General features: G+C 49.4%; 6 protein-coding genes and 1 pseudogene across 6 annotated transcripts; 1 reads left to right on the top strand and 6 right to left on the bottom strand.

Moving 5' to 3' along the window:
• Nucleotides 1-2,536: 2,536 nt before the first annotated feature.
• Nucleotides 2,537-3,589, top strand: LOC147879056 (uncharacterized). Its single transcript, XM_087372337.1, has one exon. It carries the CDS (start codon nucleotides 2,537-2,539, stop codon nucleotides 3,587-3,589), a length of 1,053 nt encoding a protein of 350 aa, XP_087228463.1.
• Nucleotides 3,590-3,599: 10 nt separating this feature from the next.
• LOC147879055 (annexin C1-like) lies at nucleotides 3,600-4,946 on the bottom strand. The gene has a single exon (XM_087372336.1). The coding sequence runs from the start codon at nucleotides 4,944-4,946 to the stop codon at nucleotides 3,600-3,602; it is 1,347 nt and encodes a 448-aa protein (XP_087228462.1).
• A 609-nt stretch (nucleotides 4,947-5,555) lies between these two features.
• LOC147879054 (ADP-ribosylation factor-like protein 3) lies at nucleotides 5,556-6,272 on the bottom strand. The gene has a single exon (XM_087372335.1). It carries the CDS (start codon nucleotides 6,270-6,272, stop codon nucleotides 5,556-5,558), a length of 717 nt encoding a protein of 238 aa, XP_087228461.1.
• A 362-nt stretch (nucleotides 6,273-6,634) lies between these two features.
• Nucleotides 6,635-9,724, bottom strand: LOC147879053 (uncharacterized). Its single transcript, XM_087372334.1, has one exon. It carries the CDS (start codon nucleotides 9,722-9,724, stop codon nucleotides 6,635-6,637), a length of 3,090 nt encoding a protein of 1,029 aa, XP_087228460.1.
• Nucleotides 9,725-12,461: 2,737 nt separating this feature from the next.
• Nucleotides 12,462-14,755, bottom strand: LOC147879052 (putative actin-related protein 8). The gene is made up of 2 exons (XM_087372333.1): nucleotides 14,003-14,755; nucleotides 12,462-13,826 (listed from the first exon to the last, which is right to left on the bottom strand). The coding sequence occupies exons 1-2, from the start codon at nucleotides 14,753-14,755 to the stop codon at nucleotides 12,462-12,464; spliced, it is 2,118 nt and encodes a 705-aa protein (XP_087228459.1).
• Nucleotides 14,756-24,662: 9,907 nt separating this feature from the next.
• On the bottom strand, nucleotides 24,663-25,301 carry LOC147879051 (uncharacterized). Its single transcript, XM_087372331.1, has one exon. The coding sequence runs from the start codon at nucleotides 25,299-25,301 to the stop codon at nucleotides 24,663-24,665; it is 639 nt and encodes a 212-aa protein (XP_087228457.1).
• Nucleotides 25,302-25,583: 282 nt separating this feature from the next.
• Nucleotides 25,584-26,357, bottom strand: LOC147879050 (4-coumarate--CoA ligase-like 7 pseudogene; annotated as a pseudogene).
• Nucleotides 26,358-26,426: the final 69 nt, after the last annotated feature.

The raw sequence follows: 26,426 nt of genomic DNA, 5'->3' as shown, positions 1-26,426 counted from the left end.
CAAGCCTATCGGAGATTTTTTTCCTTACTATCAAAATCCATTGACCAAAAAAAAAACTTCTCGGCTGCCTCCATTTCTCAGAGGTGCGGCAGTTTTGATTGGCCTTGCGTTGTGCGTGCGTGCCTAAGTAGCATGTGGATCGGCTTTGCATGTTCTACCCGCGCTGTATTTGCACAGTACACAGTATCTGCTCAGGAACCTTTTGCAAACGGAAAAAGGCTTCCAAAAAGTTATTCTCTCACAAGGGCTTGATCGATGATACGCGTTTGTCCAAGCAGATTGCGGGATACGGAAAAGCGGTGCAAACAGCAACAAAAGCATACACGTACAGGAGCATGACTGACTGCTCAGCAACAACAACAGACGAAAGCTGTGCAGAGCAGCGCATGATAACGATTCCTAACACGCATTCAAACTTTTACGCCGTCATCATATGCAGTCGCCGTCACCTTGAGCTCAAGCATGAGCGGAACACATAGTCCGATGACGCCTAGCAGCTCTGCTAGCGCTGCTTCTGGCTCGTCAGGCGCTCATCATGGGCCGCCACCATCTATACTGAAAAAGACGCATCCATGTTCACGACCAAGCACGCCCGTTTCCTCCACAAGACGGACAAGGTCGCCAGTTTCAACGCGCGATTTTGGCGCTTCATCGCAACATGATGGTCATCAGAGTACATCATCGCAAAACAGTCACCTCTTTTTGGATCCCAACATCACGCCTACAACACCCCACAATCCTTCGCCCTTACGAGCCGAAGCGCTGGACAACGATGCAGCAGATCAAACGGCAAGTGCGAATTCAGTGACGTTTAACATGCCTGCTCATCAAGATGCAGCAGCAGCAGCACCGCCGACGACATCATCTGCGCCTGCGTCGACCATCAATACCGTCAGAACGTCACCTACGCAAACGCATTCGCCCTTGCCTTCGATTTTGCGATCCTCCAATTCGCAAAGTCCAAGTAGACGAAGTAGCATTTCACAGCTTGATCAGCATTCACATGATGCAGTGCATTTTCACGATTCGGCCAACGGTGACACACATCCTGCAGCCTTGCAATCGGCGCTGTTGCAACTGCCCAGCACAGATCAAAGCTCGAGTATCATTTCAAGCACCTCTTCGCCCAGTGGAATTGTCAGTCCAGGTGGACCGCCTTCCATCTCAGCATCGTCTGATCGCACGCGCATCGTAGGAAAAGGAGGCTACGGCGGACGTAAAGGTGGACCTTCGCTGTTGAAGAACAGAACAAGTTCAAGCGGAGGACTAAGTGACATCGATATGAGACCTGGCTACGAGCGAAAAGTAGGCTTTGATACGATGATCGATGCGGATGACACGCCCAACGGTTACTTTACATTTTGCTTGCAAGTCAAATCACGAGGATATACGCGAACGAAAAACACACGTACATTCATGTGTGCCGTCGACGATAATCATTACAGTGAACGTGCATTGGAATGGCTCATGGAGTCGCTCGTAAACGACGGTGATGAGATTGTCGCCGTGCGTGTGTTGGAAGGTGATCCAGACGAAATCGATCAAGACGCAGCACGCGAAGAAGCGCGTGAATTGATGGCCTCGATTGTCGAATTGAACGACGAATGGACAGATCGATCGATTTCGATCGTCGTTGAATTTGTAGCAGGTCGTATTACAAGCACCATTCTGGCGTTGACGTACATGTATCGACCTGACAGCATTACGATTGGCACGCGCGGCAGAAACGTTTCAAAAATTCGCAGTATGCTTGGTGGATCGTTCATCGGAAGTTGCAGTCGTGACATCTTGAATCGTTCACCCGTGCCCGTCGTCATTGTTCGTCCGGAAGCCAAAGTGAAAAAGCATCTTGCCAAACGACAAAACGATCCACGTAGGCGAAGTTATCACGATCTCGTCGCGCTGTCAAAGGAAGATCATTTACCGCTGAGCGTACGACGTCAAGGTCACCTTCACGTGCCGTCGGCGGCAAACGTATTCAATCCGCATCATTCACACGATCAGCACAGCAAAGTGAAAAAGTGAATTTCACACACACACACAAATGTACAGAGTCAGCATTCTCTATAATGTATCTTATAGCAAACACCACTTTCTTCAGTCCACACAATATTCTACATCGTCACCGTTTCCATATTACCCGTTAGAGTACGAGTGAGTCAGTTGTTTCTCGTTTGCTCAGCGCAGCGCCTTGTGCATTCTGACAGATCCGAGATACGCTACTTTTACTTTAGCGCATGTCGGCGATAGATCTGCTCAGCGCACGCACGCACGGACTTTAGTTGTGCATGTGCCAAACAACTCACGCACTTCCAAAAGTCCGACGGGCTCATCATCGACTGTGTATTGCTCCCCACCCCACCCCACTCACACAAATCGGCTTTTAAATGTCGTTTTTAAGGCCGTTTGCCGGTAAACGTCTTGTTGATCGAGCAACCCTTCGTAGAGTCATTTGAACGTGCTGTGTCTTCGTTAGTTCTTTGCGACAATGTAAAGCTCCTAGGGAGGAGGCCGAGCTTGTTCCGCCTCCACCACCATGACAACAGCAATGATGCATGCAGCAGGCGTAAGCGGCGGCAGCGGCGGCGGCGACGATGCTCAGCAGCAAGAGCAATTGCTACCTGGCAAAGCGAATTGGCCTACGTTACCCGAAAATTATCTCAGGCCGCGCTTACTACACCTTCCGTCGGATCTGCAAACGGGCATAAGTGTTGCATTTGAAAAGGGTCATGCTGCGGCTCCGTTGATCGTGTGTATAAATGGCTTGTTGATGCCGGCCGTTGCGTGGAACACAATGTTGGCCATTTTTTTGTTGAACCTTCAGCACGACGAGGACGGCGACAGAGCGCCCGGCATCATCACATGGGACAGGTACGGTCAAGCAGCGTCGGAAAAACAGCCAAACGGCAAAACACACGCTGCAATCGACGTCGCAAAGACATTACAAGAGATTCTAGATACCCTATTCGCCGCCAACCCTCAAGAGCTACAGCAACGTCCCATCATTCTTGTCGGCAATTCCATCGGCGGAGCAACAAGCAGATTATTTGCTAGCAATCCTGATCATCACAGCGCGGCGGCAAACGTCAAAGGCATTTTATTCTTGGATTCCATGATTGCTAATACAGATTTCGTGAGCATTTTCGCAGAACATAAAGGTGAACAAATCTCCGACGAAGAACGACGAGATTTGGAGATCGGACGAGCCGTAATGGCCAAGACCTTCCATCCCTCTTTGCCAAGCGCTGAAGGCTTTGATAGATCGCACTTGCCTGAACAACTGCCACACAGCGATGCGCCCGCTTTGCCTTCGCATCCGTTCATCACAGTCATGGGACACGATGACGATTTCTTCGCGCGTGATACCGAGCAACGCCTAGGCATTCCGTACGACTTGATCCAACGACGCATGAACGTTGTTTGGCAGCAGTACAATCAAGGCTTGCTACAGCTCACACATCCGTCAACGCGGGCGCGAGGGGTGATACGTCCGACAGACGCCAGTCACTTCATTCAAGTGGCACGTCCTGACGCCGTTGCCGAAGAATTGCGCTTCATGTACAAGAAGGTGTTGCACGAACAACAATAGGCATGTGGACTTAATGCCCAATCACGGCAACAAGAAAACGCTCGTAATCACCGCTCGTTTCGCCTTTTACGCGCGAACTTAGGCCTTTGTGATGTTGCGTTGCTGCGTACGCTCGTTTCACATCTTCGAAGCGTTGTCGGTGCCAGTGAGCGCGCATAATTCGATAGATCAAACGCTCGTCTTTCGTTCCTGCACCCTTCATGGCCTGTTCGATCATTTCGGCATCTCGAACCACGCCTGGCGGTCCTGCACCCTGTGCAACGGCATTGGCAATGTACAATAATGCGTCACGCATGTGACCGCTGAACTCCGATTCCACAACTTGAGCCAACGTTTTACGATGCGTGTGCAGGTATTGTCCGTTGACGGCTTGCAGATGGGCTGTTGAGCGTGCAGCAAAGATTCCGCAGATTGTGATCTCGTCTGTTCCTGCACCACGAGCTGCTTTGTGAATGGCTTGCACGTCTGCCGATACTTGTGACGCATCGATCGGTGCGTTTTCTTCCTGTCGTGAGCCTTCCAAAGCCATGACAAACAGGCGTTTGGTCTTCATGCTCAAGTCATCCTGTACGACGCGACTCATTTCCTTGCCGTGCTTTGCGTGATAAGCTTGTTTGAGTATGTGAAGTTCGGCGTTCGATCGACCGAGGAGCACTTCATTGAGCATGTCTTCCTGCGTTCCTGCACCCGAGCATGCGCGATGCACAAGCCAAACATCATAGCCCAGCGGTCCCAACACCTTTGCACGCAAACAAGCTTCAAACCAACCAGACGTTTCCTTTTCAAGCACCGTCAACAAGTCCTTACCTATCGTTGCACGGAACTGATGCGAAACAGCCGCCATCTGCATCGAGTCTAACGGCACGAGCGTGTTGATCAAAAGCTTTTCGTCTGTTCCAAAACCCTTTGTTGCCTTTCGAATGGCATCAACACTGCTTTGCGCATCGAATCCTGGCAACGGGGAAAGAGCTTGGTTTGGTGTGGGAACAGGAACGCCCAGGTAGTAGCTCACCGGTTGCTGTCCTCCAGATGGCGGGGGCGGAGCGTACGACTGTTGCTGATAGCCTTGCTGCTGATAAGGCGGCTGCTGACCGTACGGCGCTTGCTGATATGGAGGTTGCTGATACGGCGGCTGTTGACCGTATTGGCCTTGCTGTTGATACGGCGGCTGCTGACCATACTGAGGCTGTTGACCGTATTGCGACGGCGGTTGTTGCTGCATGTACGGTGGTTGACTTGGCGGCGCGCCGTACGGTCCTGACGGTGGGGGAGCACCATAGCCATAGCCACCTTGTTGTGGGGGTGGAGGTGCGCCGTAATTGTATGGGGGTTGCTGATTCGGGTATGGGTAAGCCATCTTGTCGAATCGATTGATCGTGGTGGTCGGAACGGAGACAGGATCGTCTTGTCCGCCTACGCTTTTGTATGCTCACGGCTGTACGTTGACCAAGATCACTTTGAAAGCAACTTTGAGTGTGGGTGCCAAGTGTTTGGGAAGATCGCCTTTTGCACCGCTTTATTTTGGCACTGCAACACAGCATTCGTGCAGTGCAGTGTTCGGTGTGCCTCTTTCCGTTTTTACGCTAAAAAGTGGCCGTCTACGCTTTGGCCGCTCTTCTGCACACGATCATATATCAACACACCGCGGATTAAAAGTACATTCGCAGGAATACCCACGACGACTTTGCAGGCAGTGCCCGTTCCTAGTTTGCAACAATTTAAAATTTTGTTCTGCCGTCGTTGACAGCTTGGCGCCGTGCTCGACGCCGCCACAAGGCAGACATGAGCTCTTTGTCCTGCACGCTACAGCGAACGCAAGACCTACGCAGAGTTCAAAGTAAGCGGTGTTGTTCTGGCTTGCCTTTCACTCTGAATCTTCCAGAAGATCAGATCTTTTTCCCTCAAGTAATGAGTTGTACAAATTGATCGACGTTGCATCATTTTCTTGTATACAAATGGCTATGGTCTATTCGGGTCTCCTTTTCGCTCGAGCATAAAGCCAATCGACGAATTCTTGCGTTCCTTCACCGGTCAAAGCGCTACACGCAATCACATCCCAATCAGTCCAAATAGCCGTGGCCGTGGGGTTGAGTTCATCTTCCGCTGCGGTTGCATTGTTTGATTTCTCTTGTGCGTTCCATGCTTCAAGCTGATTTCGCATAGAAGAGCGAATGCCATTGCAAAATCTGATTTGCGTTTCCTCGTTGCCTAGCAGGTCCACTTGCGTCATGATCACCAAAAGCGGCAGAGTCGTCAAATACGGGTCTTTACGAAGTTCTTGCAGTGCTTGTAGGCTTTCCTCCTTTCGCTTGCGAGCTTCTCCTTGCTGAGTGCTCGCACTGCTGCTCGCGTCTGCGCTGGCTGTTACAGCCCAATCACGAGCATCTATTGCCCATACAAGCGCTTGTGATTCTTTGTAGTATCGTTGCCAGATCTTACGCAGCGAAGACTCGCCTCCCAAATCCCAAAAGTGCAAGATGTGCGTGGAAAGCTTAACGTCGACGACGTTTTGCCCAACAGTGGGCGTGATCTTTGCCAGATTACGTGCGTTCGTCTTGGTGTACACAGCTCTTACCTTATCGATGAACGCCGTTTTGCCCGATCCGCTCGTGCCCAACACGACAACATTGTATTGCGGACGTTCATTCCAACGATCGTACAGGCCGGACAGCAAGTGATACATCACTGACGATCGGCCGCTTGGCTTTCTGTTGATCGCCTTTCGTTGCTGCGTGAATGGCCTTTGAAAGCAGGAGCAGGCTGTGCTGATCTGTAATGTGTTGCAACTTTTTGCAGCAGATGGATCAAAAACACAGACGCGTCGTCGTCTACGGTGCGCGAAGAAGAAGAGGCGTTGCTCAGAAAAGTCTTATTTTTGTCAAAAAGAAGCGCTAACAAGAAGAAGCTGTGGAGATCAGACGTCGTGTGCATCGTTTGCGGTGTCTCAGATGGTATTAGAGGCTCTATATATGGATCTACTTACATTGGCTGCGTACAAATGATGGGTCTCCTTGAATGCTGCTGCTGCCCTTTCTCTACCTCAAATCACAATGCCTCAATGGCAGCATGATAAATGTCCGGCATGTGACGAGTCAGCATACCACGTGAATGAATGATCTGGCCAAACACTTCATCTCGCTTTCCGTTGTCCTTCAATCTGTAAAGCGTACTTCGCTGAGCTGACGCGTACTTCGCAAGCGGGCTGACCTTTGTGCCGTTGGCAAACTTGTCCATCGCCATTCGTTGATTCACTTGCGCTTTTGCGTCTTGTGATTCTAGGCCCGCAGCAACATCATCGGGCGGCAAGCTGTACAGCACCAAGCCCGGTGGATACAGTTCGACGTGCGACATGTTCGCTTCGAGGGTCTTGCGTAAAGCCAAAAAGTCAGCTTCCAAGTCTGCCTTGTTCTGGCCTTCCACTTGGCCCGACTGATGCACAAACGCTCGTTGCAAGATATTGACCAATCGCAACGGCTGTGAAAGGCCGTAATGGGTTCCATTCTCTCCCTTTGATGCTCGCGAAGAGGCGCTCGCGGACGTGCCATCTTGCGAATTCTCGTAGGCTAACCATGCACAAGCATTACGAATGTCTAAGATCGCGCCTAAACTCAGGCGACAGACCAAGTCATAGCTGTAGCAATAGCTTGTCACGATCGACTCGGCTCGCTTTCCAAGCTTGACGCCTGTAACGCACGGGACGGCAAAGCAGTATGCGTGTGTTTTACGACCACTCGGCAGACCACTGTGCTTTGTCGTTAAGCCCGTTTCGGGATTAGCCCACATCAACGCCAGCAGCGCAGACACTCCTGCGCCTAACGAGTGACCTGTAATGTCTAGCGCATAGCCTGGGTGAGCGATCAGTGCACGTCGTACAGCTCGATGAACAGGACGTCCTGGCTCACCAATTTCCTTTGCTGTCTCGTACATGCCTTCGTGAACAATGTATTCACTGCGTTCATGCTCTCTGGCTTGTGGCTCACTTCGTCGTTGATCAGCAGCAGCACGGCTGTTGGCACGTTCGCGCATCGCCTCGCTCGAAAAGTCCTCAGCCGGTGCGGGAGCTTCACTGTCTGTATCACTGACGTCATCGTCAGCCTGCGGAGATCTTGTCCACGCATCAATGTCAAAGTTGGCCGACTCGCACGTCAAATCGATCGCAATATCGCCCAAGCTCAAGCTTCCGCGAAGTACAAGAACGATCTTGCGCTGCGTGTGATCCGTGACAACGTAATAGCGTGGCTTACTCGGTCGCGCAACAGAATGCGACATCCTGCGCATACGTTGCGCTGCACTTCCAGCTTGTGATGACGTTTCATCGTAGTTACCCTCGTTTGCCAATCCATGCTCCAGGCCTCCCAGGCGATTGAAGATATCGCCATCAGCTGTGCCCATCAGTACGTCGTAGTAGCTGTATGAGCGCTGTTGTGGTGCTGCGCCGCTTTCGTTTGGGCCAACAGCGGTGTCAGCGGAATCTCCGTCTCCCGAGAACAGGACTTCAGCAGGCCTTGATTCTTGTTGCGATGTGGCGCTGGTAAAGCTTGCGGCACCGCTTGTGGCCTGTGAAGTTGTGCGTGAACGGCTCTCAACATAGGGCTTTTCAGCGTCTTCCTCTACAAGCTCATCTTCGTCCAAGTCCAATGAGGCTGCTGCACGCAAGAAATCGGCTTCATCGTCTTGTGCTGCAGAGCGCCCTCGTGGTCTGCCGACGATGATCGGTTGCTGTGCATTGTCGCTTCCCTGAGCGCTTGGCTCTGGTAGCTCGACGATCGACGCCGGAGCCTCATCGATGGCTGAACCAGCCGCTTGCATGAGATCAGGCGGCAAGCTTCCAAGCCATGCCAAAGCCACACCTCCATAGACACCAAGTACTAGCCTGGAGTAGCGTTTCAGACCAATGATAGCATCAGCGTCGGATAGTGCAACAGGCTTTTCGTTCGACGCAGCTGGTTGCTGTGCGTCTTCTTCTTCTTGCTTTGCTTTGGCAGCTGATGCAGCGGCATCTTCTGCATCGCCAATCTCTGCATCGATTACGTCACCTTCGTCACCTGGTAATGCCTCGTCATCAAGAATTCGAACGCGCTTCTTCTTGCGACTACGTCCGCGTTCCGGCTCTGTTTCGGCGCCGCTGCTCTTGACAGACACGGCGTCCGTTTGCGGGGTCAATTCCCGAATTTGATCCGATTCGGCGTTGATTTTTCGATGAAAACTGTCCAGATCGACGACTTGCAAGTGTTGCAACATTCTTTTCTCGTAGTACTTGCGTGTGACCATTTGAATGCACACCCATGCCGTCAGTGCTTGCGTTACACCAAGAATGCTGTACTGCGGAATACCACCCGGCGGCAGGTCGTGCGTGTCTGAATTCCATTCACGCCGAACAAGACGACTGAAAGCACCCAAACTTCGAAGCACTTCACTGCCCAAAGCTCTTCGTAGGCCTTCCACGCCTGTGACAGCTGCACCAAGCCCAGCGCCTGCTACTGCCGTTCCAATGTCAATGCCACCTACAGCCAATGAACTGATCACATCAAAAATACCGCCAACTGCAGCATGCGCGATTTGTGCGATGGACTGGCCATCTTGCGTCGTTTGACCCGGTGCGTTACCCAGTAGCGTTCCATCAAGTGCCATTGCAGGGAGTGCTACAATACCTTGTGTGATCCTTTTCGCTAATGCCAGACTAAATGACGTAGTCGTACGAGCAGCCGCAAATCCAAAGGAAGTTGCCGTGTTGGCTGCACTCAAGCCCTGGCCAGACAATCCTAGCAAATGATTCCAATCTGTCTCGTGCCGGGTGTCATCTTGACCGATCTGCGAGGAAGGATCCTGAGACAAAGTTTGCAGTTTACCACTCTGGGCTGCAGCGGTTTCTTGATCAGCAGCACGGTCAGTCGATGTGGTTCGCAAGCTTGAGGATACAGAGACGGCATCCGCATCTGGTATTGACATTGCCGCTTCAGCCAATGATTCCTCTAAAGGATTGCGTGCATCGTGATGAGCCGATGCGCCAACGGTGGCTGGTGTAGGTGTGGCATTCTCCGTGCGGTCTGGTACCTCTCGAGCAAATCCGGCAGAAGAACGTTGATCAGAGGATGTCGCATCTGTCATGCCGACATCCTGGATATCTTTTGTCATCTCTCCGTATTCTCAAGAAGGGATGGTGGTTTAGTGTCAAGCGCCTCAGTCAATAAGCAGAGATGAATGGCAACCATCTCGCGGTCTTTTGGATGCATTGAAAGTTCCAAAAGTTTGACATTCACGCGCTGCTGAGTAGTGACATGGTAAGTTAAATGAGCAGGAAGAGTCGATTTACGCCTGCTGTCTCACGTATTTCTTCCCAACGCCGCTTGTCAACTGGTGCGTGAAAGAACGTTAATGTTTGTACATCTGTGGAGAAAAAAGACAGGCAAAGTGTGTGTGGCTGTAATCTGAAAATCATAAGCTCCACGGAGCGCGCGCGATGCACAAACGCTCAGGCGAATTGAGCTTCACGCATACTGCTGCACATCTGCATACGATTTTCACCCCGCCCGCGTCGCTGAAAGCTAGACCCTGAGGGATCTGGCTGAAAAAGGAAAAATGTACCGTAAATCGTATCTTCGGGTCGACGTCGCGTAAGTAGGGAATCTTTGATATTTGAAAAAAGTTTGCCAATTCACATCATCACATTTGCTCGTATGTTCCCATAAAAAGTGAAGCTTCGACAAGATTGTACGTTGGCATTACGATACACGCAAACACAACACCGATGCACTTTGCGTCATCAGTATTTCAGGTAGCCGTGAAAGCTGGCTTTGCTTGACCGATGTAGATGGAATGATGTCATTAAGATCATTCGTGTATGAGATATGTTTTTGCCTGCCCGTTACAAAAACAATTGACGGCGAAAAGGCCAGCTGTTCACAATCAATCACGGAAGGTTCTCTTACTTTGACGACGAACGACGATGATGCAAGCCGTAGCGACGAACATGTTTGAACGATCGCTTGGACGTAAATGTGTTGGCATCGCTTAAGTGAGCGCCGCCATCGTTGACGTCATTCGAGGATGCTTGTCGGTCGCCGTACGTGTCCGAAGTTTGTCCTGAAGTTTGTCCGGCCGTCTGTCCAGCAGCAGATGGCTTAGCAACGTAAGCGCCATTTTTATCGTCATCATCGTCATCATCATCACCCGAGCCATTCTGTCCGTTGCCTTGTCCGCCGTCTTCGCTTTTTTCGCCATCGTCACCGTCGTCACCCCCCGCGTCACTGCCACCCTGGTACGAAGATTGCGATCCGTCGTCGCCTCGCTTGAAAGCGTCTTTTTTGGGTCGTTGCACTTGACCTTTAAAGTGACCAATGATGTTTCCTGGTGGGTCATATTGACAAACAACGAACTTGGCCTTGCCGTACGTACCACCTAGACCGAGCTGCTGTGCCGAACACGAAGCAACGCCGCATCCGACGCGCGTAGAGCTTTTCCAAGCAATCTGTGTAAAGTGACCTGTGGCTTCTTGGTAGCCCGAGCCGTTTTGCCATTTTTTCCATTCTTCCCACCAATCCAGGAAAGCCGATCGAATGGTGTACTGTGGACCGCTGCCTGCAGCGATGTTTTCACCGGACTTTTGCGTGTGAGAGTGTTCAAATTTGCAGCGATCAGCCCAACATTGTGCCGTCTGAGCGAGCTTCGTGTCCCAAGTCATCGGTTTAGCGTTTACACTTCGACGTGCTGTATTGTGAAGATCCAAGAATTGCTTCTGGTCAAACTTGGACGTAACGGAACACTTTTGCGAGGATGACGTCGGATGGTAGCCACCACTACTGCCGTCATTGCCGCTGCTGCCACTGCTTCCTCCAGGCGAGTAAGCGGCATCGCCTGTGTTTGCCAGCAACGCGAGCGTGCAAAGTGCGATGAGTGTAAGCAGCTTCGTCATGATGCGAAATGGTGTGCGCGGGTGTGTTGTTAATGAGTGTGATCGAGAAAGCGAATGTGTCAAAAGGAAAAGACGGTGTAGCCTGGCTAGAAAAGGAATTTGATGTCAAAAGTGTCGCGCTTTGAAGAATTGGAGGGAAAAGGAGTGCGACGTCGTCAAGAGCCACACTGCAGATATAGGAAGTGACAGAATGCAATGTACGACAGCTGATCCTCAAAACCAGGATGGATCAGCCACGATCCGTTCGAGTGGGCGTTGTCGGAAAAGAGAGCAGGGTGTGTCGCATCTAGCGTATCGGGGTATATCAATGAGCTGAGAAAGTCCGAAGGGAGACGTGAACACCTCGGACCGTCAAGCTCAGACGGGTACCTGCATACTGTACAAACAGGTCATCTGGTATTCTTGGGGCGCGCTTAAACCCTCAATGCCAAGAAGAAGGGAGGGAAAGCATGGACACATAACATGCCTTCTCCGTCCCTCCCTACTCTTTTATAACTTTTTGACGCCCACGCAAAAGAGCAGTGCGAACCGAGTTGACAGGTTAATTCACGCTAAAATTACGCCACGCGGAATGAAAGAAGATACGATTGACTTGACAAATTGTTGTTGTTGTTCTTTTGTTTTAAGCGCGCCAGAAGCAAGAGTGCACGCTGGAGCAGGCATACAAACAGCCAAGAACAATGGACTGCAGCGCCTAGAGCGCGCGTAGTCCCTGCTACATCTTACTAGTGTAGAGTACGTCAACCACAAACGATTTCTGGTCGCCGTGCCAATGTCTGTCGCCCCAATCGTATATAACACGTCGAGAAGAATGCCAAGATGCAAATGAAGTCCTGACCGAGCCCCACATCATCACCTTATGACACTACTTGCTCTGATCGAAATATCCCGTCCATTATTGAATGAAGTTTATTTCTTCTTCTAATTTACATTTACTGCCGCCGGCTCCCCCTTTTGCTTTTACAAGAAGTACGTCCTTTCGCGCAATGCTTTTACGCCAAACATTCTCCATTCATCGCGCATGACCCATGCATCTTGTGCGCTGTCTAATTTCGCCAGCACTGCCATGCCTTTCCACGCCACGATTCGCGGATCCATATCGCGAGGTGGTGCAACGACAGTCGGATTGGGCATGGCATTGACGTCCTTTTGTTGTTGCGTGAACCAATGTGACAAGTGCGCATGAAGACGCGCTTCGATCGCCATTCCCATGCCCGTCAACAAAGCCGTTCCGCCTGTGCAAAACATGTTTGTCGTCATGCGCTTGATACGATCCTCTGAAGCTTGAGCGCCCAAATTAGACGTACCTGCCAAGATGCTATTCCAAATGGCTACGTCAAATGAGATCTTGCTCGCCTCGTATGCGATATCGATCTTTGGAGTGTCGTCCGCGCTTGATGCCTCCGCTTCTTCGCCTCCCTTTTCGTTCCTCGCTGGTCCGGAGGGCAAAGGCGATGCGCGTGGTGTAGGTGCGGCTGATGATAGAGCGCCGTTTGCTTGAGTGGATGCAGCAAGCGCTTTCCCGTTTGGCGCAGGCGCAGCAGCTCCTGAGGCAGCAGCCGTAGAAGCATCTTCAGCAGCCTTGGGAGCTTGCTCAGTCGCCGGAGCTGCGACTGGCACTTTCGGAGCCGGCAGCAAGTGTCGAACACAGTTTGTCATTGCCAGCGTTACAGGAATACGACCTTCGTCTCCGTCGACTTGCTCCTCGTCAACAATCAACTTGGACATGATGATGGGCAAGAGTCGAGCTTTCTGTGATTCATCAATCGGAATGACGCGTGGGTTGAACAAACACATTGGACCGATGATGATCTCATCGTACGTTCTGACGTTGTATTTGAGCGTTGCTTTGCCGGGAAGTCGAACGTGGAAATCGCTGATGGTCAAGCTGAGCTGAGCGGGATCCATCGTACACAGTCGCTCTTTCAATTCGTTTGCAAGCCATTGATCGGCTAAGCGCTTTTCCAGATCCAAGTCGCGGTACGGAAAGTTGGACGTTTGCAACAAGTGCATAAAGTATTTGCTAACCTGTTCGCCTCCATAAGCCAATGACGTTCGCGTATCGTTTACTACCAGGCCTTCATCGACACAGCAGATGTTGGTTCGCTCACTGCCGATGTGAATCACGCAGGCCGAACTCAAGCCTGCACCGAATGTTGCACAAACGCTTTCTTGCTGAACGACAACCGCAGCGAAGCCCATATCGACGAGCAAAATATTGCACAGATCTTCCACTTCTGCCAACATGTACAAATCCGGAATGACGAGCATTACGTTGTAGAATTGCCATTGTTTTGCAGGAATGCCGAGGCCGTTGTCCAACACCTGTCCAGCCGTTTCACGATCTTGTTCTTTTGGCGCTGTGAGTGCGTGAGTCCATATCGTGGAAATGTCATTTAGGATGGCAGCGCGGCAGCCATCTTCTCCATAATGCTCTGCGTATCCACGAAAGTTGAAATGAAGAATGGCTGAAACAGGCGCCAAGGACGATCTTTGCTTACTGCTGGATACGTGGAGAATTCGTCGAGTCTTGTTGCTTTTTCTCCGAAAAGAGTGTCTTTTTCAACTTTGTTTGCGTCAGTCCAATCTACAGCAAATACGTCTTGATGTTCTGCCAACGTCTCGGGTTTGACGTTGCCGTTGTAATTGACCGTTTGCTGTCTACCATTTGCGACAGGTCGCAACTTCATCTGCCGCATGATTGACTTCAAATCATTGCGTAATGAATCAGTTCCGCGATTGATATTTTCTTTGGCATTTTCGCTGTCTTCATCTGTTTCATCGACAGACATCTTCTTTGTGTCAATCTTGTCTCTTCGAGCGATGACATGAGGTATCGTGATAGGTGCAAGATCGGAAGATAAACCGATACGCAAATGCTTTGAGCTAGCATGAATGACGATCGTGTTTGACGCACCTGACGAAGAAGGCTGATCATCCTCATCATCTTCTTCATCCTCTTCGGCGCTGATCTCGGCACTCTGCATTTCCGAATCGTCTTGATCTGTCCTTCGCTTTTTCTTTCGTTGACCAAACACTTCGCCGCTTACAGCCATCGCGTTGACCGCATTGCTGGCTTGAAATGCTTGTGCAGCACTCGCTCTACTCAGCCAAGACTGGGTATCATTACGTAGATATTGACTGTTGGCGTTCTTTGCATTAATCGGTGGTGGTGCAAAGAACGATGTGTAAGCGAACGGCAATGTCCGAGTCGACGCCTTGTCTTGCGAAGTAGAAGCACCATTTTGCGCCATGTCTGCTAATCTAGACGTTGATCACGGCGAAGACATCTAAATCTCGCCAACAAGTTTCGAAAAGATGGCGCATGGAAAGAAGTGTCTTGAAACATTCTCGACAAAATATCTCATTGACAAAGAATGCGGATTCGACGCGTCGAACTACTTTACTGTACTTCACAAGAATCTATTCTCGGATGTGGTACGTGCGTCAGTCAATACAATGCCGAAACCGCCGGGCCGGTGGTCGTTTCTTCCTGACGGAGGTGAACCCTAGACCTCTCCACGATCAAGAAAATCATCACAATGACGCCGCCATCGATTGATCCTTCTCGGATCCATCGCACACCTGCTGAGCGATTCAGTAATCTGGCTGGCTTTCCGTACGAGCCACAGTATAGCCATTGGGGAAATTTGAGGTATGCTTACATCGATGAGTCCGGTCCCGTGATCGATCTCAAGACCGGCGGTGGGGCAAGTGAAAATGTGCAGGGTCAGATTCAGACCGAAACGATCCTATGCCTTCATGGCGAGCCAACTTGGTCGTATTTGTATCGCAAGATGATTCCCGGCTTTCTGCACGACGTCTCTGCTCGGCAGCTCGGCGATAATTCAGTTCGCTATGTTCGACGTCGAGTCGTCGTGCCAGATTTTATCGGCTTTGGACGTTCAGACAAGCCTATTGACGATGACTGGTACACGTGGGACGCGCATCGTTCTTGGTTGATTCAATTTTGTCGTCAAACATCTCGTGAAGATCCTCGAACAGCCGAAGGCGGTCGCGTTACTCTCGTTGTTCAGGATTGGGGAGGCCTGCTCGGGCTCATCTTGCCAAGCATATTTCCTGCCCTATTCACGCATCTGATCGTCATGAATACAGGATTGGGAATCGGCCGTATGCCATCGAAAGGCTGGGTTGCTTTTCGCGATTACATGAGCAAAACGCCCGATGTCGATATCGGTGCTTTGCTTGCACGTGGTACGCCACTTTCGGATCAAGAGGTTGAGGCATACCGTGCGCCCTTCCCGACTAAAGAAAGCAAAGCAGGTGCTCGACGTTTCCCACAGCTAGTACCTGTTCATCCGCAAATGCGTGGCGTTCCTGACAGCATTGCTGCTCTGTCGTATTTTCAATCTCTTCCACCGGTCGCATACACGTCAAACAGTCTGGAAAAAGTTAGTTCTCCACAATCTCAAGGAAAGGGCGGACCTGTCCATGGTCTGCCTTTGCAGGTCTTTGTGGCTGTTGGCAAAGCTGATCCTGTTCTTGGCGAGCCTGTGATGCAGTCGTTGGCTAAGAATGCCTGGGCCGCCAGTACTGGCTATTGGTGGCACGTCATTGATGATGCAGGTCATTTTGTGCAAGAATGGTGCGCGCACTTGCCTCGCTTGACAGACGAAGCCTGGAGCAAACCATCCGAAGGCACTGTACAAGTTGATTCTCACAAGGCGCAATGGGTCGCACCATCTCGTCCAACAGCAACAGCAAAAAGTAAAATGTAGCATTAAAAGTGGCTCTACAAATAGTCTATTGACCGTCTCCGCTAACGCGAACGACAAGCTTGCCGGCATGACCTGGTTTGCCGTAGTCGGCCATCATTTGATGAACAGATTTCAAGTCGTACGCTTTTGTTTCGCATTTGATGCCCTTTTCGGCAACAAGATCGACCATGTCCTTGGCGTAAGAAGAATCCGCCTAGCAGACTTCCCTTGACGGTGACGTCCTTGAAAATCACATCCAAGAACGTGACGGGAATAGGATCTTGCGGTTGTCCAACAACCATTACAGCCATGCTTCTTTGTCAATGCGAATGCAAACTTGAATGCAGGAATGACATCGGTGGCAACAATGACTGCATCGCATGGTCCACCGCATGCTTTGATCGCTTCTTCGACTGCCTTGTCCGAGTCCATATCGACTTTGCTGTTGTTGAATGTCTGATCTGGAGGGTAAAGGTAAAGACTTGCACAGATCTAGCGGCGGATCCCTTGCATCTACAATGACGACGTCGTAGCCCATTGTCTTTGCGAATTGTACGCCCAGGTGCCCTAATGAGCCTGCTCCGATGATTCCAATGCGCTTGCTTTTGTGCGGCTCTAAGTTGCAATCTCGGATTGACGTATAGATTGTTGCTCCAGCACACATGAGCGGTGCAGCAGCATCAAATGAGAGCTTGTTCGGCAATCGTACGCATGATCGAACGTCTACGACACAATACTCTGCAAATCCACCGTTGAATGTAACACCAACGAAATCCTGATCACTGCAGTACTTGAGCCTACCCGCTTTGCAATCGTCACACTTTCCGCAGAAATTTGCAAACGCAATACTGCCCACACGATCGCCCACCTGAATGTCTCCATCTCGAAATCCCGCCACGTTTTTTGACATTTCACGAGCCTTGTCTCCAGCTTGACGACAATGCCAGTAGGCTCATGAGAAGGGATCATTGGCAAGTCCTGCCTCATCATCTGTTTAAACTCTCCACGAACGACCATGCTCTCTGTATGGCAGTAGCCTGATGTCTTTATCTGCAATAAAATTTGATGAGGCTCCAAGTTTGCAGGAACAGACAGGTCCTCCTTGAACGTGTAAGGTTCCGCTTCTTGTGATTTGTTTTCGGCGAACTTCTCTATGACCAGGCCTTTCATCTTTGACGGAACGTCATGTTGACTCGTCATCGTGTGGATACTAGGATCTTACAAATCAGACAGACCAAGCAAGAGACGGCGGATGATTGTATAATTGCAATTTTCAAAATGTATGTCGCAAGACATCCAAAGCATTCCCTAGAGTGATTTTGGGAACGGGTGTTCTTCTTATTTTGGAAAAGTGGAGCGTAGCTAGCTTATTTTCGGAAATCTGACCAAACACCGGAATTTCCGCGTGAGTGACATGAGTGTTCTGGTCTCGGAAATTAACTTTCTTAACGGGGGTGGTGAATATGCCTGGAACGCGTGGACCCTGTGCAGGATCTAGTCGACTACTCGCGCGCAAGTATCTTCTAGGCAATCTGAAAATGATCTACATCTCTACATCAAACGCTTTGGCAGACAAGATCGAAAGTTGCTTGCACCTTCACTGATGTCGTTCACGATCTTCCGCTAGATACTTGCGATACACGGGATTGTTCAGCATTCTATTATCCTTGAGCGAATGACGCGTATCGCCATCCTTTGCCAAGCGGTATTGACAGCCTGCAGCAAGGGGTGGATTGGCCAAGACGGATTGTATGCTCGTAATTCTCGCCGGGTTGTTTACCTTTTGACGTGATTCTATATGTCTCTCGTCGCGTATGATCGTCAGAGGCAAAGCCAATTTGCGCCACAAGGACGCCTAGTAGGCTCGTGATAGAGATGATGGAAGTCATATACATCTTGCTAAATTTTTCGACAAAAATCTCGGAGGGCCAGATGTCTTCATTCACATATTATACTTCTCGTGGTGAGGCCGAATGATGGCGGCCAACATCCTCTTGTGTTAGGCTGTGAATAGCGTGACCCGAAAATTCTCCGCTGACGCCGTATGGCCGCCCGCAGAGGATACCAGCACGTCATCAACGAGGCTCAGGGTACTTGCATTCGACGATGCACAGAACTTGTCAGGCAAATAGATAGACGCGAGAGTCGCTCAATCTTGCAGAAGATTGAAAGACGACCATAACAAGGCCAACCTTATATCTGAGTGTGAATGTAGAATCCAATGACTGTGCAAGGCTCATTGATGTCTTGCACGGTCTCTTGCAACAGCCCTCTTGACTTCGTCATTCTGAAGGATACTTTTGTTCTTGAGCGATTTTCGCTGGCCTCCCTCCGGCGATACACTGTATTGGAATCCGGAGGAACACATGGATTGATGACTCGAAATGAGTGCTCAAAGTTCTCGTTGGGCTGTTTGCCTTTAGACGTGATTCGATAACTTTTCACCTTTGATGATTGTTTGCACCAAGTGCCACCTGCATCACCAGAATGGTAAGCACACCCGGAAGCAGGACATTGAAAATTCATTTTTGAGTCGTTGAGAAGCTGATCATGAAGAGACCATCGCTCAGAGGTAATGTCCTCATTAAAGTACTCTTTGCAGCTTCAAACGCACCTCCTTGCACCGCCCAAATGCTATGTGATGCGAGGTTGATTGACCGAGAGCAAACGCTTAGATGTCTCAGCAATGCCTCTTTAAGGCGTCAGGCTTTCATGTTGCGGCTGCGGTGCGTTCTAACGGAACACACGGGCAAAGTCACTGATTGTCACGAACGTAGAGAGTTGGCAGTGGTCATCAGGCATGCGAAGCACTGCACTCATCTAGCATAAAGGTTTAGTTGTAATTGCTGAGTACTCTACGTGGTGCATGAGCACACATGCCGGCGCTTTCTGCTGGCTTTATGGCCAACGCTGACGATCCTCTCGCAGATACTTGCGATACGTAGGATTTGCGTCATGGTAGTATCTTTCTTCGAGCTATGAGAGCCCCTTGCTTGGAGTGAGGCGATAATAACAGCCAGCAGGTACAGCTGGATTTGCCATCCTTACAGTTTGAGAGAAAGATTCGCCTGACTGCTCATCTTTTGAAATAATGCGGTAGGTTTCAGGCCCTTTGACCACTATTGTTCCTAGCAGGCGAGACCAGGAAAGCTGACGAGAATACGGATAAGATCACGCAAAAAAAGTTAGAATGCATCATCTTTTGACTTGTTGCTCCGTAAAAAAAGCACGATTCTCAATCGAGTTATGGCATCTTGCGCGATCTTATACCTTTAGAATCATCAAAATACACAACACTATGTTGAGAGCGATGCTTGTACACCGAGTCATCTCCCTACGAATGACATGAATCTAGACGCGAGTATTTTGAGTTGACATGAAGTAGCGTTCAATAGTGTTTCATTGCTCAAAGAGAATTAGCGAATGCAAAGAAGTGCGTCATTGTCTTTATTCATTACTGCCTCAGACGCACCGGTGCTTTGCACTCAACGAGCGCCAAAATTATTCTCATGAGTGTCTTTGACGATCTTCTTCCAGCAATCGGCGATGTTCTGAGCCTTTGACCATGCGATTGTCCTTCTTTGAATTGTGCGGACCGGTTGCGGGCGTAAAGGCGTACTGAGTATTGGGCTTTGTGACTGGATTAGGCAAGGCAAAAGCCATCGAGAATGACTCGCCTTGTCCATCGCCTTTCGACGTGATAACGTATTTTTCTCTACGTTGGCCGCCAGAAGCTGTGTTTCTTGACTGAAAATATGCAGTGATACAATGAATGAGAAGAAATGCCACGTTTTGATATTTGGTAGAATTCGATGGCTTTAAGATTTCATCGACGGACGAAGAGATCGTTTTGATACTTTGTGCCTCAGATATACTGGTGAAGTCGACTCACAAGAATGCTGTTTCCGAGCTTATTAAGCCAAACTTGCTCGTAAGTCTGAAAAAAAATCTTACTTAGAATCACTTGGGTTGCTACATCAATTTGTTTTTCCCATAATTCTATTTGCCATCAGATCGAGGCACAAAGAATTGCCGCTTATTTGTCTCTCAAATTATATAAGGCTGTACAACATCGCAAAATTGGCCTTGCTTGCTTACCCAAAATCCCGAGCCTGGCTTTTGATAATTTCATACATCATTTACAGTCGTTCGTATGAAAGGATCCCTCGTTCATAAAACTTTGACTTATTCTGTATACTCCTGTGCTGCACAAACTCAGGCGGATCATGTAATGAAATTCTGCCGTCCTAACAGCCACGTAGCGTGTCTGAGCGTTACGAAAAGCGCTTTCGGTTTCTCTGCCAACATTCGCTTGTACTCGGGATCTGACGACATACTCCAAATTTTTAAAGAACCGCTTGATTTATTGCCTGGCACGCGGTATTGGTATGATGAGTGTGGTGGATCGGTGTTGCAAACGTGTGCGAAAATTGATCACCTGGCTGGCTTCCTGCGATGTGATTCTGTACTTCTCTATACGTTTACTTGCAGCATTAGCGATAGACGCCAGCCAGTGTGCAGAAAGCAATTGTGCGCCAAAAGCTCGTCGGTAACTTGAACATTGTATCAGGAACGGTCGCGAGGCTTGAAGCTGAGAAGTAGGAGATTATAAGCTTTAAAGCCTTCGCTCGTCTTTCGATCCGTATCAATGCAGACGCCTCGGGGCATGAATTCTAGCTACATGCAGTGATTAGGACGTTCTTTGCAGTCTCAATCTTTTGTGTAGTGTAATTGTACTTACTACCTGCATATGTTTACTTTTCGGAGAAACAGCACGTATCAGTCATGTAAGAAACTTATCAAAGTAATGTCTTCAATTTCTTTGACTCTTTGAAATTCTAGGAGAAGCGCTTACGATCGTCGGCCAAAAGTCGCCTCAACTTTGAATCGTCAACCATGTGGTTACTTTTGCTGTTTTCTTTGCGCCCTGACTTGTAGACATTTGATATTTGTAATTTTTCAGGGGTGGATTAGACGTATTGAAAGAGAATTGAAAAGATTCGCCCGGTTTATCACCTTTGGAGGTGACCTTATAGCGCTCCGTGCGTCCGGATCCTAGCACTAAGGTAACGTGAGCCATGACAACAGCTAAGTAGGCAAAGATCAAAGTCATGTCAACGAAAAATTCATTGAAGGTATTGAGTGAAAGCACAGACTGAGCTAATTGCTTTTAGCCATGTATGTAAAGGAAGATTTTGAGGAAAGCGTCTTTCAACCAAATCTGTTAAAGAGCACAAGCGATGGCAGTGTTGCATGCTACGCCGCCTGCTCACTTCAAATGCGAACTTGATTCAAATCCATCTCAGAATGTGAAGCTTTATTGCACCGCTGATGAAGACACACAGGCACATAGTCTTGTGAGTCGATGATTTCCTATTCCATGTTGGCAAAGCTCGTCCCAGAGCGACATATGTCAATGAAAGCGTTTGCGATCATCGTCTAGCATTTTCCGAAACGATGGGTCAGTGACCCAGCGATTGTCTTTGAGAGATTTGTCTTTGCCTTGGCTAGTGGACATCTGGTATTTGTATTCTGTCGTAATCGGATTGGAAATTTTAAATTCATGTTGGTATGATTCGCCAGGTTTGTCACCCTTTGACGTGATTTTGTACCGTTCCATGCGCTTGTCAGCTCCGTATGCAAAGTATGTCATCAAGACCACACAAGTCATCACTGTCAGTAAAATAGGAGCCATTCTGAGTCAAATGGATCTTATGAGATCAAATAGAAAGCCAAAACAAGCCCTTATAAAGGTCTCAATACTCCCCCTTTTACACTGCAAGATGTGCTATTCACCACAAACACCGAGAAGTACCGATGGCCTGTCCAGATGCCAACACACCTTCGACTTTGCCTTGACTGTATCATCAGACATGGCCGAAACCAATCGACATACATCAACATCACAAATTAAAGCGATCCGGTACTTGTCCGCCTTTACAAACTATTTCCCATTAATGTGCTCCTTTCAAACTCGAAGAGCACTTTTTTGAAACCAACACAAAGATTTTCGTTACAGCATTGTCATTGTTGAAAGGGCGTGGGTCGCGCGTTTGGCGCGCGTTTGTATTGTATTGTGTGTGAGAAAGACCAACACAGGCGCCAGAGCAGTCATGCGGATAAAACTCCTATTGCATATGCATGCATGAACTTTACACCTCTTGCTCCGACAAAAGGCCATCGCAACGTTCATCATCGCAGGAACGATCATAGAGGATAGTAATGGCGAGATAAAGTAGGTCCACGTCTGCCTGATAAGTAGCAAACATGTTTTCGCCAATGTCCTCCGGCAAGGACCGGTGGGGCGAAGAGGCAAAAGCGGCAAAGGCAACGTCAGATCGTCAGCTGGCTGGAACTGGGGCTGCTACTGGAATTGCGGCTTCAAATGCGGGACCTTCTTCGACAGCAAGATATCCACTGAACAGGCATCTATCTCGCAATGAAGAAGGCAGTCTCTCGTCTCGCAATAAAGGCAAGGCAAGAGCGATTTTGCCTGGCTCGAATGCGGCAATGAAGCAATCGTCTTCTTCCAGTAGAACGCGAACGTTATCTGGGCTCAAACGAGATGTTCTAAGTCGGCCAATCACTTCGATACGTTCGACTTCCCAACCCATTAGCAACAACATGGCTAGACCGAGGAAATCGGGTGGATCAAACAAGAATGCAAGTCTTCCCAGACGGACCAACAGGACGGCATTGACACAACAACCATTCGGCACGCCTTCCAGTCCTTCTTCTTCAAGTCTAAGCATACTCCGCTCTCAAGCATCACGACCTCGATGGAAGGATTTTTTCCGACCCGAAAGACATACGGTCGATGATTGGATGCAAAGCTGGGTCAAGAGATGGACTGTTCTTGCAGTTGTCCCCGTTGTATTTGTTTGGATCTGGTGTGCCATGCCATTCCCATATCAAAGCAGCGACCAAAAGGGTGCCCCAAGAATACAGTCCGACACGCATACCTTTGATCCTCAATTTTGGTTCTTTCTCGTCTGGTACTATGGAGCATACTGCGCTGTGGGGTTGATCTACATCACGCAACTATTCTCTTTGTACCGCCTGAACTGGTGGCCCAAGCTTCTTGGAGCACGAACGTCTTACATCTCCTTTTGGCTATTGTCTTTAGCAACAGGCTTTGCAATGCATCAGACTAATCTGGATTCGCTACCATCGATCGGCTCAGGCTGGTGGCTTCCACTTCCGCACGAAGGGGGCGATGAAGATCAAGATCACGCTGTTCAGTGGCAGCGCAAGACGCCGTGGGTCGCACTGGCTTTCTCAACAATGGCTATGCCGGCCTTGGTGTGTTTTGCCGGACTCCGACGAAGCGGGCGTCAAACGTACAGACACAGTCTTACAGAAGCGCAAAAGACATTCCTGCAAAAAGAACTGCGCAGACGCATTCCCGCATCGTACATACGCTTTTTGTGGTTCATGGCAGTCATTGGAATCGCATTGATTGCGCTTTTGGCCGGTCAAGGATACGCAAGTGTCTTCTTATCTACGTTGCCGCACACCGGCTTAGATGGCACGGCTTATGTGGCGTTTTGGACGATCAACGTGAATATTCTCTTGCTCGTGAGCTTATGGATCCTGGAAGAAAAGGTTCGAAGTCGAGCGTTAATCTTTGCCATGAAGTACTACTACTTCATGGTGTACTTTATCTTCTATCGAAACCTTTTCGCGCGTCTTCGAAGTTTCGATCAATTTGCGCTTGTTCAACTGCTCAGTTCGTTTTGGATCTGCATCTGGTATCCGTTCAGTATGACACGTTGGTGTCACGCAATCGTTCAGTACTTTGTCGGAGCTGATCACTGCAAGTCATGGGAAGAATACGTTGAATCGATCGGCATTTCCTTTTACCTGCGTAACTTGGCGCAAAATACAACAATGTTGGCGTTTGTAGGATGGACGTCCATCCTGCATTTCGGTACAAACCAAAATATGTATCCGTTTTTCGCCTTCAACGATCGTAAAGATCCGTACAATTATCAACTTACCATCTTGGGTTCGTTGGCGATCTGGGCAAGCGAATTGATGTCGTCGTTCGTCGCACGCATGGTAAGTAGAGCGAGACGCTCGAGATTTTGAGCGAACAAATGATTGACCATCCTGCCTTCTCTCTCTTACCTCTACGTCGCCAGATTTGTTTGTACGCTTTGGACGTCGACGTGACCAACCTCGGCCTGGACGAAATGCGGAATTATCCCGAGCTTGTTAGCAGCGTTGCATGGACTAGCGTTCACGTCTTGATGGACATGTTACTCTTTTTAATCGTAGGTATACGGATCTTTGCTTATTTCCTTCGAAAAGCTTCCATTGCTGACCATTTCCCTGTCCTTCTCCGCAATCAGAAATTGGACTTCAAATGATTTGTCACCTTTGATTTGTACAAATTCTTATACCCTTTACACGCGCGAATACCATGATCTTCGCCTATATATCAATGTTGACCACTTGTTGACGCAGTTGCGATTGCCTCTTGTGGCGCTTGCTGCTGTTGCTGCTGCTGACTTCGCTCTAGCCTGCGTTTTCTCCTTCGAAGTTTCGCTTCAAGTTCTTCGATTCGTTCTCGACGTTCTAGTCGTTCCGAGTAGTACTGCCCTGATTGCAGGATCAAAATACCTACAAGGGCAGCCGCTTGAACGGCGTTTGAGCTTGCAAGCTCACGAAGAGGTGCAAAAAGAGCGTCTTTGGGATCGTTTGGGTTGGCCGCAGGCGATGGCGTTAGACTCGGCGGAAGGGCTTTGAGACTGGGTGTGACCTTTTGCGTGTACACAACCGCTACCGAGCCGTATAAAAATAGACTGGCACCGTCAAACAGCCAGTTGCTCTCTTTTCCTCCCAAAGCCTTGGAAAATAGAATGGCTGCACCACTCGTAGCGATGGCATAGTATGCCGTCTGAAAAGCCGGAGGCATATTGACAAGTGTGTTGGTGTAGAAGACCTGCGCACTCAAAAGCGATTGTCGTGTCACAGGTGACTGCCATAGAACCAGATGATCGACTGTCCAATGCATCGCCAAGCATCCCAGTAGAAAGGACGTCGTCAAGACGACCAATGCGGTGGACAGATCGCCCATCTTTCCGACGTTTAGATGCGATGGAGGAGAAGATTTACGAATGGAAGGCTGTTCTTCTTCGATTTTGGACGTGGGTGTGAAAGACGCACAGGGCAGATGCGTGTTTTGCTTGTACAGTACTTTCCCTTTGATGCGGAGCGCGCATGCGCGACCTAAACTGAGCGCACGCTCCCTCACTCTGGAGAATATCCGAGTGGGGGAAGCACGATGCTGTGCAATTTCGAAGCGTACTATTATTGATGACACTGTGATTGAGAAAGTGTATTTGTGTGTATGTATAATTTACAACTTGGCTGTGCTTTCTTGTTCGGAATCTTCTTGCAGAAGCTTTTTTGCCATTTCTCTGCCTGTTCGACGAAGGATCTTGCCACTTGACGTCTTGGGAATCGCGTCAATGATTTCAACGCGTTTCAAATGCTTGTACTTGATCTTGTTATCACTGACGTGTTTCATGATACTTTGTTTGAGCTCCTTTGCTGCTTTCTTGTCGTTACCTGCATCACACTGCTTCTTTCCATCTTCCGTGAGAGCGACAAACGCCAAAGGTACTTCACCAGCCGCGTCATCTGGAATGCCAACGACCATTGCGTCGGACACGCAATCATGATTGAGCAACCAGCCCTCCAGCTCGGCAGGCGCGACTTGAAAGCCTTTGACTTTGATCAATTCTTTCAAGCGATCAACAATGAAGAAATCGCCATCACTGTTCACTTTGGCTTCGTCGCCTGTTCGTACCCAACCGCCTTCTACCCACATTTCACGTGTTGCTTTCTCGTTGTTCGAATAGCCAAGCGTGTTGCTTGGACTGCGGATCCACAGCTCACCTGGTTCGTCTAAGCCGCAATCCTTGCCGTCCGGTGTGACAATTCGCGCCTCGACGTCCGAAACAAGTCGACCAGCTGAGCCTAAAACGGCTTTCGTGTTGAGTGGACACATGAGTGTTAGCGTGGCCGTTTCCGTCATGCCGTATCCCTGTCCCCAGTCGATGCCAGGCAAAGCTTGATCAAACAGCCGACTCAGGTCATCCGACAAGGGTGCTGCGCCGATCATGACCATATGAACGAATTCACGACATTTTGCGTGAAGTTCGCGTGCTTTTGCATCTTTGCAAAACAACACGACTTA

This window comes from Dipteris shenzhenensis, unplaced genomic scaffold, assembly GCF_047967505.1.
Source record: "Dipteris shenzhenensis isolate YYH24624 ecotype China unplaced genomic scaffold, Dip_SZ_1.0 scaf0103, whole genome shotgun sequence".
Taxonomy (NCBI): Eukaryota; Viridiplantae; Streptophyta; class Polypodiopsida; order Gleicheniales; family Dipteridaceae; genus Dipteris; species Dipteris shenzhenensis.
The sequence above is the reverse complement of the archived record's forward strand: the minus strand, read 5'-3'. Positions and strand labels throughout refer to the sequence as shown.

What these genes read in the sequence shown, in the direction of transcription:
- LOC147879051 (XM_087372331.1), bottom strand. Translation starts at nt 25,301, where the DNA reads ATGGGCGATCTGTCCACCGCATTGGTCGTCTTGACGACGTCCTTTCTA.
- LOC147879054 (XM_087372335.1), bottom strand. Translation starts at nt 6,272, where the DNA reads ATGTATCACTTGCTGTCCGGCCTGTACGATCGTTGGAATGAACGTCCG.
- LOC147879052 (XM_087372333.1), bottom strand. Translation starts at nt 14,755, where the DNA reads ATGGCGCAAAATGGTGCTTCTACTTCGCAAGACAAGGCGTCGACTCGG. An exon ending in AATTCTCCACGTATCCAGCA is followed by an intron (nt 13,827 to 14,002) that starts GTAAGCAAAGAT and finishes ACGGCTGGACAG; the next exon opens with GTGTTGGACAACGGCCTCGG.
- LOC147879055 (XM_087372336.1), bottom strand. Translation starts at nt 4,946, where the DNA reads ATGGCTTACCCATACCCGAATCAGCAACCCCCATACAATTACGGCGCA.
- LOC147879053 (XM_087372334.1), bottom strand. Translation starts at nt 9,724, where the DNA reads ATGACAAAAGATATCCAGGATGTCGGCATGACAGATGCGACATCCTCT.
- LOC147879056 (XM_087372337.1), top strand. Translation starts at nt 2,537, where the DNA reads ATGACAACAGCAATGATGCATGCAGCAGGCGTAAGCGGCGGCAGCGGC.